The sequence below is a fragment of the Brassica napus genome, unplaced genomic scaffold (assembly GCF_020379485.1).
Source record: "Brassica napus cultivar Da-Ae unplaced genomic scaffold, Da-Ae ScsIHWf_2870;HRSCAF=3654, whole genome shotgun sequence".
NCBI classification, from domain to species: Eukaryota; Viridiplantae; Streptophyta; class Magnoliopsida; order Brassicales; family Brassicaceae; genus Brassica; species Brassica napus.
Genome location: NW_026016122.1, coordinates 33690 through 46913, shown reverse-complemented (window position 1 = coordinate 46913; position 13224 = coordinate 33690). Strand labels below are relative to the sequence as shown.

General features: G+C 33.1%; 2 protein-coding genes across 4 annotated transcripts; one reads left to right on the top strand and one right to left on the bottom strand.

The window, feature by feature from the left end:
• Positions 1-1125: 1125 nt before the first annotated feature.
• LOC125602490 lies at positions 1126-2211 on the top strand. The gene is made up of 3 exons (XM_048774106.1): positions 1126-1521; positions 1585-1782; positions 1867-2211. The coding sequence occupies exons 1-3, from the start codon at positions 1279-1281 to the stop codon at positions 2116-2118; spliced, it is 693 nt and encodes a 230-aa protein (XP_048630063.1). The 5' UTR covers positions 1126-1278; the 3' UTR covers positions 2119-2211.
• A 1258-nt stretch (positions 2212-3469) lies between these two features.
• LOC125602488 (BEL1-like homeodomain protein 1) lies at positions 3470-7100 on the bottom strand. 3 transcript variants are annotated; one of them, XM_048774103.1, is made up of 7 exons: positions 6984-7100; positions 6756-6826; positions 6617-6665; positions 5495-6353; positions 4782-5158; positions 4640-4700; positions 3470-4343 (listed from the first exon to the last, which is right to left on the bottom strand). In XM_048774103.1, the coding sequence occupies exons 4-7, from the start codon at positions 6293-6295 to the stop codon at positions 3600-3602; spliced, it is 1983 nt and encodes a 660-aa protein (XP_048630060.1). In that variant the 5' UTR covers positions 6296-6353; positions 6617-6665; positions 6756-6826; positions 6984-7100; the 3' UTR covers positions 3470-3599. The 3 variants fall into 3 exon arrangements, with proteins under 3 accessions (XP_048630060.1, XP_048630061.1, XP_048630059.1); XM_048774104.1 differs by having other exon boundaries at positions 6752-6826; positions 6984-7099; XM_048774102.1 differs by lacking the exons at positions 6617-6665; positions 6756-6826; positions 6984-7100 and having other exon boundaries at positions 5495-6484.
• Between the last annotated feature and the right edge of the window lie 6124 nt (positions 7101-13224).

Genomic DNA, 13224 nt, shown 5'->3' with positions numbered 1-13224 from the left:
TGTTAAATGCAAGCCAAAATCCAATATATGATGGATGTCGAGAAGGACACTCACAATTGTCATTGGCGGCTCGATGTATGACACTGAAAACAGACTATAACTTGTCTGAGAAGTGCATGGATTATATTGCTGAAATGTTGAAAGACTACATGCCTGCAGATAACAATGCCACTGCTTCATACTATGACACAAAGAAACTGATGCGGTCTTTGGGGCTGCCTTACAAAAAGATAGATGTGTGTCAGAATAATTGTATGATCTTCTGGAAAACCGACGCAGACCTAGAAAGCTGTAAATTCTGTGGAGCTGCGATTACTGGTTTTCTTGTTGTTACTTGAGAGTGACTGCGTTTACTGGTTTTCTTATAGTTTTTAATTCTCTTTTCAAGCATGTATGTGCTCTGTTTTGACTGATTTTCAGTAGATGACTTTCTTTAATTGTTTTAACGGTTTGAACTTTGCAATAGTAAATTCAGTTTTGGCAAGTTATTCTAGTTTCATACTAAAAGTTCTATACTTTTGAGTTTTATTTGAAAATTTATTAAATAGTTCATAGGAAATGAGCTTGTAACTACGAATATATTTACTTTTTAGTCAAATGTTGTTCCCTCCTTATATTTCATTTGCCGCTTCACTTTAGTTTGTTTAGAGAATATTATGCTAAAAAGATATGGATATACCAATATCGGGAGGTTTAGATTTTGTTATTTTCATATGCATATTTATATATACAGCCTATACAGTGTTTTTAACAATCCAGTAAACTTCTGCATCACAGTTCTTTGAAAGCAACTCATCTCCAGATGGCAAATGAGGGTGAAAATCATGGAGCAGCCCAACCTATGAATGTCTTAGGTGTTCTTAATCCTTCCAGAGTGAATGGATCATTGTGGTAAAAAGAAAGATACTGTATATATATTTTATATATATGAACCTCACGTTATTGTTTAAGTTACCTTATATTTTTGCTTTTGTTTATAGGTTCAAACGTGATTCCGTAATCACTAGTGAGATAAGAACAATCATCCGATCTGATTTTCCTGGCCCGTATAGAAACTGGTCAACTACCCCGCAACATGTAAAAGAGCGATGGTGGTTCACATTCAAGGTATATCAGAAAACATTACATATACAAAAAAATTAAAAAAAAAATCTTGTTTTATGTTTCCATTGGAATAGAAATACTTATGCCATATGTATAGCGCTCTTACATTTTTAAAAAATATATTTTCAGAGCAAATTCTTTTGGAATGACTTGATTGAATCCGAGGTGCGTAAGATGTTTTGCAAATGTGCTGCGACTAAACTGATCGATATGATCAGCCGAGTAAAAGAAAGAGGTAAACAGCCATATTGGATCCTTGATGATTACTACAAAGACTTGGTTGCCTACTGGGGAACAGATAAAGCTAAGGAAAAAAGTAAAAAGGCGTCTAAGAGTCGAATGTCAGATCGAAATGGGCTGGGACCTCATAAACACCGAGCTGGCTCACGTTCATATGCTAGGGTTGCCGATATATTGGTAAGACACTTGTTTTCATATGTACTACTTTAAATATTATTTTCTAACACTTCTCTTTTGTAGAAAGAAAAGAACGGAGATGCATCTTACATTGATGTTCTTCGTGAGACACACAAGAAATCAGACGGGTCATTTGTGGATGAAAGGGCAAGGCTAATTAGTGAAGGATTTGAAAAAAATGTAGCTGATCATATGCTTGAAGATGATATCCTAGTCACAGAAGAGCTAACTTCTGAGAAGAAGAATCAAATGTATTTGAAGGTAATGCAATAGTTCTAAAAATCTTTATATTTTCCTAGATTTCTTCATATATTTTTTTTGTCTTACATATATTATATTCTACAGTTGGTTGATTCAACACAAGGTCGTGTGTTTGGTCTTGGAGCTCTTCTTAGTGAGGTTTCCCTCAATGCTAAAATGCCAGTCACCATTGAAACCCACTTAGAAAATGATGAGTTCAAGAAAAAGGTGGAAGACATTTCTCAAGAAAATGAAGATATCAAAGAAAGGCTGAGCAAACTTGAAGGCTTGGAGAAAATGATTGCCATCCTTTGTCCAGCTATTCTATCCAGGGGTGTCAACAACAACCAAGTTTAAATTGGCTGCTTTTGTTATTTTTCGAAGGTTTTATTAGTTTTATTCTAGTTTTAATTATTGCTGGTTTTTCTCTATTAATGCATTGTTGATTTTTTTGAATATTTTAGTTTATTTAATAAAATTGGTCATTTGAATTTTTTTTATTATAAAATATATATATATATATATATATATATATATATATATCATAAAAGTTAAATTACACATCGAATATTGCTTATAAAAAAAATTAATCTATGCAACGTTGTTGATATCTACTAATTTTATTAAAATATTAATTGTTAACCATATAGTAGCCACGTCAAAAAATATTGGCAATAAATGTACTATTTAAAAATAATTATAGGAAAATTTGCAACAACATTAGCTACATCTTTTATATAGCAAATTTTGTAACAATTTTAATTGCAACGTTAAAATTGTACCAAAATATTTTTATATTTATTTTGTTGCATTAATATTACTAAATTTCAGAAAACAATAATTGCAAATTTGCAATGTTGTTTGCTATATATTTTACGTAGCAATAACTTGCCACCATTTATGGTTACAAAATATGTTGTAAATATACAACAAAATTGCTATAAAAAATTGTTGCAATAATATGACATATATAGCAACATTTTAATTTGTTGTTAATTTTGCTACGTATATGCAACAAACATGGATTTGCAACAATCAAACAGCAAGAAGTTAAAATTTGTTGCAATTTTATTGCAATTTTATATTTGCAACAATATATCATTATTGCAATAGAGCTATTTTCTTGTAGTGAGTATTCTAAATTTATACAGCTAAGAATTTTTTCCTTTTGTCTTTTTTTCGCCGGGTCAAACATACATCTAAGATTTAATGCTTTTACACCAGGAGGTCTGAGTTTCGAATCCCAACAAAGGCGAATTATGCAGATTTATGGAGAAAAAGCATATAGAAAATCTTCGGCATGATGCAAGGAGTACCGTCAGGCATGGATTTCATAGGACGGCTCAGGATGATGCAGTCAGACGTGAATTCTCATAAACTAAGTAAAATTGTCGGCTATAGAATCGTCTTGTAATATTTTTTCATAGTTAATAGCATAATTAACCGTCGACAAAGAAAAAACATACATCTAAGATCTGCTGCGTGATCTGTGACAATTTGAATTTTTTTTTTTTTTAAAACAAGATGATATATCCTGTAATCATATCATATATGATACTCAAACCACTATCTTATGATTACAATATAATAAAAAAAAGGTAAAAATATATATTTGGTATACACCCAAAAAGCAAGCTATTACATGTAACTAATCACATATACATATAATCCTAACCATCCACCAATAAAAGCGAAAAAGGAAAAGAAATTACGAAAACGATATGCAGTCGGCCATATATAACCAAAGACTAAATTTAAATTTTGTTCTTTGTTTTGGTTCAGCAGTACAAAAAACTATATGCTAATGTATAAATAACCTTTATTGGTTTCTCCTGGGTTTAAGCAACGAAGTCAGGCAATAACTGAGCCACATATCGCTTCTGGTTCTGAATGTTCATCGCACTGTAAGCAGCGGCTGATGAATGCACTGTTGCAGCCGAGATGTTGGCGGATCCATACTCTTCTGTATCTCCTATTTTCACTCTTCTCCCTATCGGGATCCCATGATGGGTCTGCATGAAACCCTGATGACGCGTGGACGACAAGCTATCACAGTGAGGTAAACCTAACGTGAGTGACACCCCATTGTTGTTTCCTGAGTACCTTTGCGCTAAGAGCTCCTGGTCCGAGACAGCTACATCGAATCTTGACATCTCATCCATTTGGTATTGTCCGAAATTCCCCATGAAAGGGTATCCACCGTCTGATCTTATCCCTTGCCGTTCTTCTAGAATTTTCATTGTGAGCTTATCGTTTGAGTTGAAATCAGCATTAATAGGCTGCATCATTGTCTCTTCGTTTGTTCTTAGCCTTTTAGGACTTCCTTGCATTCCGGTGACGACTTCTAGGTCACCGTTGTGATTGGGATTCAGATGGTAATTGTTGGCACCTCCTCCTCCCATGGGGCTCTTCTCTTGGTTACTCGTAGATTTGGAAGCAGAATCTTCGTTGTTTTGATCCAAATTAGGTGTCTTCTCCATGGATCCCATGTTCTTTCCCTGCTCCTTCATCTCCTCTACGTACATCTCTTCCACCATCGGTTTCCATAGCCGAACTCTCGCGTTTATAAACCAGTTTGACACCTATAAGAAACAAAGTAAACCCACATATTTATAAATATATGTGCTAAATCTTGAATGATTACGCCCGGCCCAATAAATGTGATTAGGAAAAATGCATTTAGTAGTTTAAAAAAGATTCCTAAAGAGAAAAAAATACTGAATTCTTAAATTATACAAACCCTAAAACATGTTTTGCTTCAAACTTTGTTTTTCTTTCTAAGTATTTTTTCTTTTTTCGTGTTTGATCCGTGTTTTGTTCACAACAATATATTTCTTTAATTAAGACAATTACACAAAAATCGTTTGCACCTACGTACCTGGCTCCGAGTGAGTCCAGTTTGCTTGGCTAGCATGTGCTTGTCCGAATCCTTAGGGTATCTAATGTAAACAAAGACAAGACTTAGGTTGTTCTCAAGTGAACAGTAATGAATGTTTATAGATGATGTCGGGGTTAATTACGGGTGGAGAAAATGTTCAAAGAGCCAAGCACGGAGAACTGAGACGGCTCGTTCGGGGAGACCACGTTGAGGTCTCCAAGCATTATTGGAAGGATGATGTTGAATCATTCCGAGTTGCTGAAGAGCTCTTTGCTGTCTCAAGTGATGGTCTACGAACTTGAGCCTCCCAACACCAGAGACAGAATCTTCCTCCCCAAGGCTCTTGTTGGCCGCTTTTATCTGACCAGCGATCGCTTCTTTCAAGGACCGGAACTGTCTTGATATGGTCTTCAGTGCGAGCGACGTGTATGACTTTGCGGAACCAATTCCTGCCGCTTGCTCGAACGACGAGATCACCATCTGCATCTGTTGGTGATACTGTCTGTATCTCTGCTCCACCTTTCCATTTCACAAGCAATAACGTCATTATGAATTATGATAACTGATATAATTGATAGTCTATATGTTATCGATCTATAAAAAATAGAAAGATAATTTATACTTATAAATCTATGTGACTAATTCATTTAGAAGAGAAGAACCCATAAGATTGTTGATTTGAGAAATCAGAAGAGAACAAAAAATAGTATAAATATAATTATATGAAGTGAAAATGACTGAAAGTATCAACGATAGCTGTTTTGAAGTCCACTTCATGTGTGATAAAGAGAGGATTCAGTATAGGTAGCTAGGTTATATACAATACGTATATGGAATGTTCTTGTTGTTATGTACCTCGTGAAGCATACTACTCAGCTTTGCTTTCTTCATATGTATTTCCTGCCTCTCCACCGTTCCTAGCTCCACCGTGTGTTTCTCAGAAGCTTCTCCACCACCACCGGAACCTTCTCCGGCACCGGTGGAAGATTCTCCGACAGCTTTATTATCAGTTTCACTAGTCCCTTTCTTCGATGAAAATAGTTGAGATCTAGTGTTGATGTCATTAGAATCAGCTTTGACTACTTCGTCTAGAAGCTCTTGCGCTGCCTCCAAGTACTTGGAGCTCACGAGAGTGGCTATTCCGGTAGAGCCTGAACCGACCCGAATATCCTGTCCGGGTCCTGACCCAAGCCCTACGTGATGGAGAGTCTGGTGTTGGTTTTGATGTTGTTGCTGCTGCTGCTGCTGTTGAGACGAGAGAGTCAAGAAGAGGCCTTGCTGCGCGCGTGGAGTCTCACACGCGGCTTGCTGGTGAGAGGAATCCACTTGGTGGCTGCTGTAGTGATTGTACTGCACGCGAGGAGGGTATCCTTGAAGTACAGAGATGTTGTCGGCTGATGTAATGGAAGCAGCTTCATGGCCGGAGAGTGGAATTCCGATAAACTGCTGGCTAGCGTTTTGCGGCGGCGCGTGGGAGTCGAGGAAAACAAAGCTGTTGTTGCTAATGTTTGTTTTGTTGCTATTGTTGTTGTTTGAGTCGTCGTCTTGTTGAGTGTATTGAACGTAGGTCGTTGGATTCATGAGGATCAACGTCTGTAAACTACCGTCGGATCCGGCTGAGATCTCCGGTGGGTTCCCGTGGAAGTAAGCAGCCATCTAGTTAGTATTTGTTATTTACGAGTGAAACGTTAACTGTTGATCTTCTTTCACTAAGCTGATTAATCATAGAAGAAACAAACAAAAAGAAGAGAAACAAAAAAACACTATAAGCTCATATAGATCCGTATATATATAAAGTTGAAAGAAATATAGAATTGTTGATCACATCAAGAAGAAGCAGAAGAGAAGAAATCGAAGGATATAGAAATTAAGACATAATCATGATTGAAAATAAAATAATAAAAGAATAGATTTAAGAGGGAAACTGAAAGAAAAATAAATTATTATTATATAAAAAAGAAAAGAAAGATGAAGAACCTGGATTGATAGAGATCTGAGGATGCACGTGTTTCATGATCATCTCAAGCTGCAAAAGGAAACTTACATTAGAGAATTTTTTCTATCAAAGAGAAAGAGGGAGAGAGACAGACTCTCTCGGACACGAATAGATACCTACCTTTGTGGAGATGTGTGTCTGATTGCTATGTGAGTTTGGCCTCTGTGTCAGACTCAAAGATCTCTGCAACTCTTTTCTCTCTCAAAGGGGAAATATAAAATGAGTACATTTTAAAAGCTGACAAATTATTTATATAACAGAAAAGATGAATATAATATTATAATTGAAGAGATATATAGAGAATAAAAGAAAGGGAATCCCTAAAAGAAAAGAAGAGATAAAAGATACCCATCTTTTCCTTCACTCATTAATCTTCCCACAGTCTTTAGATTTAGTACGCCACCATGATCCCTCCTCACTTTCTTTCGATTTTTTTTTTTTTTGCATTATGGTCGGTATATCTTGTAACCGAAGCAAAAATTTTAAGACATGATCTCGTTATGTAAATTTATATTGTAGTATAGCCAGAACTTGAATTTACATTGATATTGATATCGATACTTGTAACCACAAAATTAAACTTTTGTTGGTGTTTATGACTTTACGTAAACCACCAACTAATATTATGTTAGGTTTGTGTTTAATAAACTAAATGGACTTCCAACCATGTTGGAATTTATTTTTAGATATCAATTTTTTTGATAAATGCGTGTGAGTTCCTTGCACTTACCGACTATATTGGCTACTAGACAATTTTCACAATTTGAAATTCAAATATTTTTTCATATTTTTGATTAACAATATATAAGTATGAAAATGCACTATGCTTTATTTTAGAATATCTCTAGAAGACTAGAACATTGATTTTCTATCTTCAACAATAATTAAATAAAATAAATAAATTTAAATAATTTATAGAATAAATTGCATAGCATTCTTTAATTATGTACATATATTTTAAAACCTTTAATCTTTTCAAAACGTTATACCCTACTCTGTTCTCTAATGACAGTCAGTATCCAGAATTATTACTATGTCTAGCACGATCAATAAAATCCATTATAATTTATAATTTCTATGCATCAGACAAATGATAAAATGTCTTAAAATATTTGATTTCAAATACTTGTGTTGCAAAATTTAAGATATTTGTGTATATATTATGGACTGCTGAAATTCAATTTGACATCTGATGTTTAAATTCGAAATATTCCAATTTCATATATAGAAGGATTTTCGAATTCGTGTATGTGCGAATGGATAAAACCAGAGGAACTTGTATGATATGACCTTGGCCTTTTATGTATTGACCAGGTGACCAAACACTCTTATTTAGTTATTTATATACTATAGATTTATAGAGGAAAGTAATGTACATCAAGACATAGTGATATATATGCCGTGTCCACTTTAGAATCATTTCATTTTCTTTTTCTCTTTTTTTTTATGTTTTAAAAAGGAATCATTTCATTTTCATTTTAACATTAATGTTTTTAGTAAAAAATAAATCCAAGACGCATCTCAATCCAAATCTTTCTTTATAGATTCAGACTGTACACCGAAGGTGGAAAATAAAATTTGAACAGGTTGTGATTTTATTAAGAATAAGACCAAATTAATTTTGTAAGGTTTTCGCTACCAAGTTGATACCTTAATTTTCTTTAGCAAATTAACAAAGATACTAATTTTTACCAAATAATTTTTAATCAGATAAACAGATAACTAATTTGTTTCATTGATGATAATATAAGAACGCGTCAACACTCTGATATTCTAGTGAATGAATTTATTATTTGTAAAAGTCCTAGCATTTGATTTTGTTGCGTAGTACTATATAACAACAATATGCTTCTAAGTAACCAGAAAATCAACGAGAAAAATAATATTCTTGTACTTATAATTCAGTTTTTCGATTACTCTCTTCGTTCTCAAACTATTTTATTTATCTTAGAGTCACCCGCCGTACATTAAGTAATGTTATAAATCAGTAATATATTAATAATTTAAATGTTCACAAATTGAAATACGAAAAAGTGAAGTGTGTCAGAAGATCTAAACAGCACCAAAACGAGGAAACGTCTCCTTCTGCTGAAAACCTAAATTATTGAGAAAGAGAGGAAGAAAGAGGATGATAACGAATTAAAGAAAATCGATGATAACGATAATGATACTGAAGCATGATAAAGAAAGAATGGGTCCATTATCATGACTTTATATCAAACCATTTATTTACGATATTCACATAACTACCATCGTAAAAAACTAAGACTAAACAAAATAAATTTTGATATGATTTAGTTATATGTTTTGATTCAAACAAAAAAAAAAATATGAATATCCACAACTTCACGAAACAAAACAAATAATAATATATAATATCTGTAAAAACGAATCAAACTACAAATACTAATATACTCAACATTTAAGTTCATAAAAAAACCCCACTTCATTATTAATGTGCATTATTGTTGGTATATCAATTATTTACTACATTTTTTAAGTTATAGCTTTTACAAAATTTTACGTGAAATCAGAAAAATTGCACTGTAAGTTAAGCTCATCAGTTACTGATACTCTGTTCTCATAATTTATATGCTCTACCTTGTTTTTATTCTTTTTTTTTCAAAGTAGACTAATTAACCTATTGTAAATATACAAACTCTTCCCATTTTAATGGAGTTCACATATTTAGCAAAAAAGTGAAAGCTCATCATATCCTCTGTGAACGAAAATATGCTTATTTTCCAAACTATAACATTGTACAACCTTGGATAGTTTTAGACTTTCACGCATCATATGCATTTGAGTCTACAAACGCACTATTATATTTCCTATACAACTTAGCAAGTTCACTATAAAGTTAGCAAATATATATAATAAGTTAAATATTTTTGGTTTCAAACTCCATTTTTAAATTAGTAAAGTTATATATATTTTTCTTTAATTAAAATATGTCAAAAATCGCCAATACGTATTCTCCACTTTGAGATTTCAAGAACTCTGCGTGTACCAGTCTATTTTTAATGTGTTTGACGTTGATTCAGTATATTGGTTTGATTATTCGTTGGTTATGTGAATTTGGTATGTGTTTCACTTACGGCTCTGAAATGCCCACTTCACAAACTTGTCTTTAGCACTTTGTTGCTATAGGAAAATCAGCGAAGTTGTCTATAGCACTGGAGTGACCACTTCAGAAATGATACATCTTGCACATTGATGCTCTAGGAAAGATGTTATGTTTTAGTCTCAGTGTTTTCGAAGCCCATTAGAGCTAGGGTTTTGGGGACACAAGATACTACTATATATATCTTGTGCCTCCTCTAAACCTAAAAAAAAGCTAAGTCAAGCCAAGAAAGAGGAGAAGACAAGAGAAACTCCACAAGATCTAGAGAAAGGCAAGCAAAAAGTTCAAAGACCGCTAAGAGGGATCTGCAGCTGAGCAAAAAGCAAGAAGGAGACAAGAAAGAAAAAGTCAGAGAGTGAGAAGCTACCAAAGACAAGAGAAGAAACAAAGTTCGAGTCTTTGTGTGCTTAAGAATTCTTTCGGTATTGTACTCTCCTTCTGTAATCTTCTTTGTCATTCTCAAGGAAGTGAGAAGTGACTGAAATTTGTAAACTTTGCTTGTTAGTGGAAGTTGTGGGAGAGAGATCCCACCCCAAAGATACTGTATGGGAATTGGGTGAAAAATCTTGTGTCTTTAAATTTTTGTTTTCATCACAAAGATCCAAGCTTTAACACTCAAAGGATAGGACAGTTAGGTGTATGGATAAACCTAACAAGTAGTATCAGAACTAGCAAGTGATAGTTGTTTGGTTGATATAAAGTCAAGTTAAAATTTCCCTAACATTATGAAAAAGTAACTAGTCATTGGTTTAATCATTGATCTTCTCGAATAAATTACTCAGTTTATGTACTTGACACTATATTTTATGGGATTTTCTTTGGTGGGGTGGGGGGGGGGGGGTATCTCTCAAGGGACTGCAAAGCTGAAGTCACATCTAGATATATACATGGACAAAGCTAGAGCACTAGCTATGAGTGCACGTGCCCCACAAAATATTTATATTGAAGATTTAGTAAAGAAAATGCAGCAATATTTGTTAGAATTAATGGTAAAAACCTTATGGTACCGGTGCACCCCCATAACCTCAGTTCGAATCCCTTCTTTGCTTCTAAAAATATTTTTAGCCGATTATGCACCAGTGCACCCAGTGAATGAATCTTCTAGCTTTGCCCCTGAATGTATACGTACGATGTTAATAATGTTAAAAGTAACTTTTCAAATATAATAAAAGCGATCAAAATATATAATTAGACAATTTTAATTATGCATGTTAAGATTTGAATAGAAGATCCTACAAAACTATAGTAAAACACGATTTTATTTGATACTTTTGATTCTTAATATAACCAATAAAGTTGATTTGACTTTGATTTTTAATTAGACGAGTCCGTTTAACCTAATTATCACTTTAAGCCTTTGGTTTGATGGGAGTTGAAAAATAGATAAAGTGTTATATCAAAATCAAGTAAATGACCTTTTAGTGATCCCTTAATAAACCATAATTGCGACCTTAGTTTTCTATTTATTTAGTTGTTCAAAAAAAAAAGTTTTCTATTTATTTCCTAATTCAATATTTTAATATTAAGATCTAAAACATTAATAATATATTTTAGCAGCTTAAATTTATGTGAAATATGGTCTCACAAGACAATTGAAATAGCCAAAGTTAACGGGTTCATCAAATTGGACCATTGAATGTAATCTTACTTGGGATTTTTTTTAAAAATAGCATACTTTAGTTTTTTTTGTTGAACTGAAAGTTTTTGTTCTAAACTTCAAAACAAACGATCATTATATAGAATTTAAGTCTTGACAAAAAAAAGTATAAAATTTATGTAGGAATCTCTAAGAGAGAGTTTCTCACTTTCACAATTCCAACTTAAAAAACCTATTCATTTATCAAAGTAACTCATGAAAAACAAGAGTAAATGGGAGCTGTGGAGTTGACGGGTGTACAGTGTTGACATGGACCCCACGCCTGCTGGCTTTTTCTCCTCGAGGTGGGCTCCATATCCCAATTAAAAAAGCTTTATGAGGGAACGCATAGTACCACAGATAGTAGGGCCACACGTGTCCTACATTAGGTCAAGGAAGCAGCCAATCATACTCTTGTTACAAATTTCTACGGCTCTCTCTCCCTCCTCACCTTTATACATTTATTTTCTCCATTTACTCCATTTTATTTATAAAATTCTCCACCATGATATCGTTTTCTTCATCAGCATAAATGTTCTAATGTAAATACTCTTTTCATTCATTTATCTATGTTTGGAATAGATTGGAAACGAAAATCCTTACTAATCTTTGAAGTTTAAGGAAACTCATTTTACATGATTTACATGGTTGAAAGAAAACTACATCGAGTTTTGTGGATTGTGGAGTTCTTTCTTATAAATCCAGTGTCTACTCATTTCAATTCTGTGCTGGCTTACACTGCTACACACTTTTAGTATATATATGTTAAAAAAAATTATTTTATTTGTGTTGACTATAAAACTTGATTATAACTTTAATCTGTAAGATGATTTTTCTGAAGTTAAAGTACTTCACACACTGTCAGTTTATAGTTTTTTCAGTTAGTATAAATTTAAATTTATTCAATATAATGTGAAAATCTATATTTAAAATATACATATGTTTTAGCTTTGCTTGCTTATAATGTTTTTAAATTGTGTAATTTTAGAAAAAAAACATCTTATGTTTCGAAACCGACAAAACATAGTACATTATCTTTAGAAATTTCTTAATTTGATTAATTAATCACGATTATTGGTTAAATAACACTGATTAATTAGGCGATCGGGTTTGGTCTTTTAAAGTTTTAATGCCAGCGATATGCATGTATCTCCGACTTTTGTTTTTGTCGGTTTGGTTTATAAGGACAACGTGTCAATTCTTGGTACCACTCGACGTTGTCCCGCATTTTATAAACCAGTGGCCCAAGATCACCTGGACCCAACATCGTATGTAACTACGCATCTACGCTTTTTATATAAACCGTTGTCTGGTTTTGATCGGAAGGTGGAGATTTGTCCCGACACGCGCGTATAGTATTGATGTTTATGAAGTTTTTTTTTTTGTTGGAAAAAGGGCATAATGTTTATGAAGTTGCGTGTTAGGAGAGGGAAGTGGCGTTCGACGTAAGGCCTACGCAGCTTCAAAGAGAACAACAACAAAAATACGAGTGATCAATGTGACATCACAAGAGGCTTTTGAAAAAGGCATTTGCCTAGGGTTCCAAGTTTTGTAGAAATTTTAGGACCCTAATTACAAAAAATATTTTTACATTGTAGTTAACATATTTTCTAGATAGAATTTTTATTTTTATTTGCATTTGAATTGGACTTCTGTTTAAAGTAACTAGGTTTGTGATCATTTTTATCATATTTTAAATAAAACTATAAATATTCTACTTCTAAAAAAATGTAAATATTTGATCCACATTGGTCTTTTTTTTATATGCTATGAGTTATAATTATTTTATATATTTATGAGAATTTGATCAAAAATTATAATATTTTCAA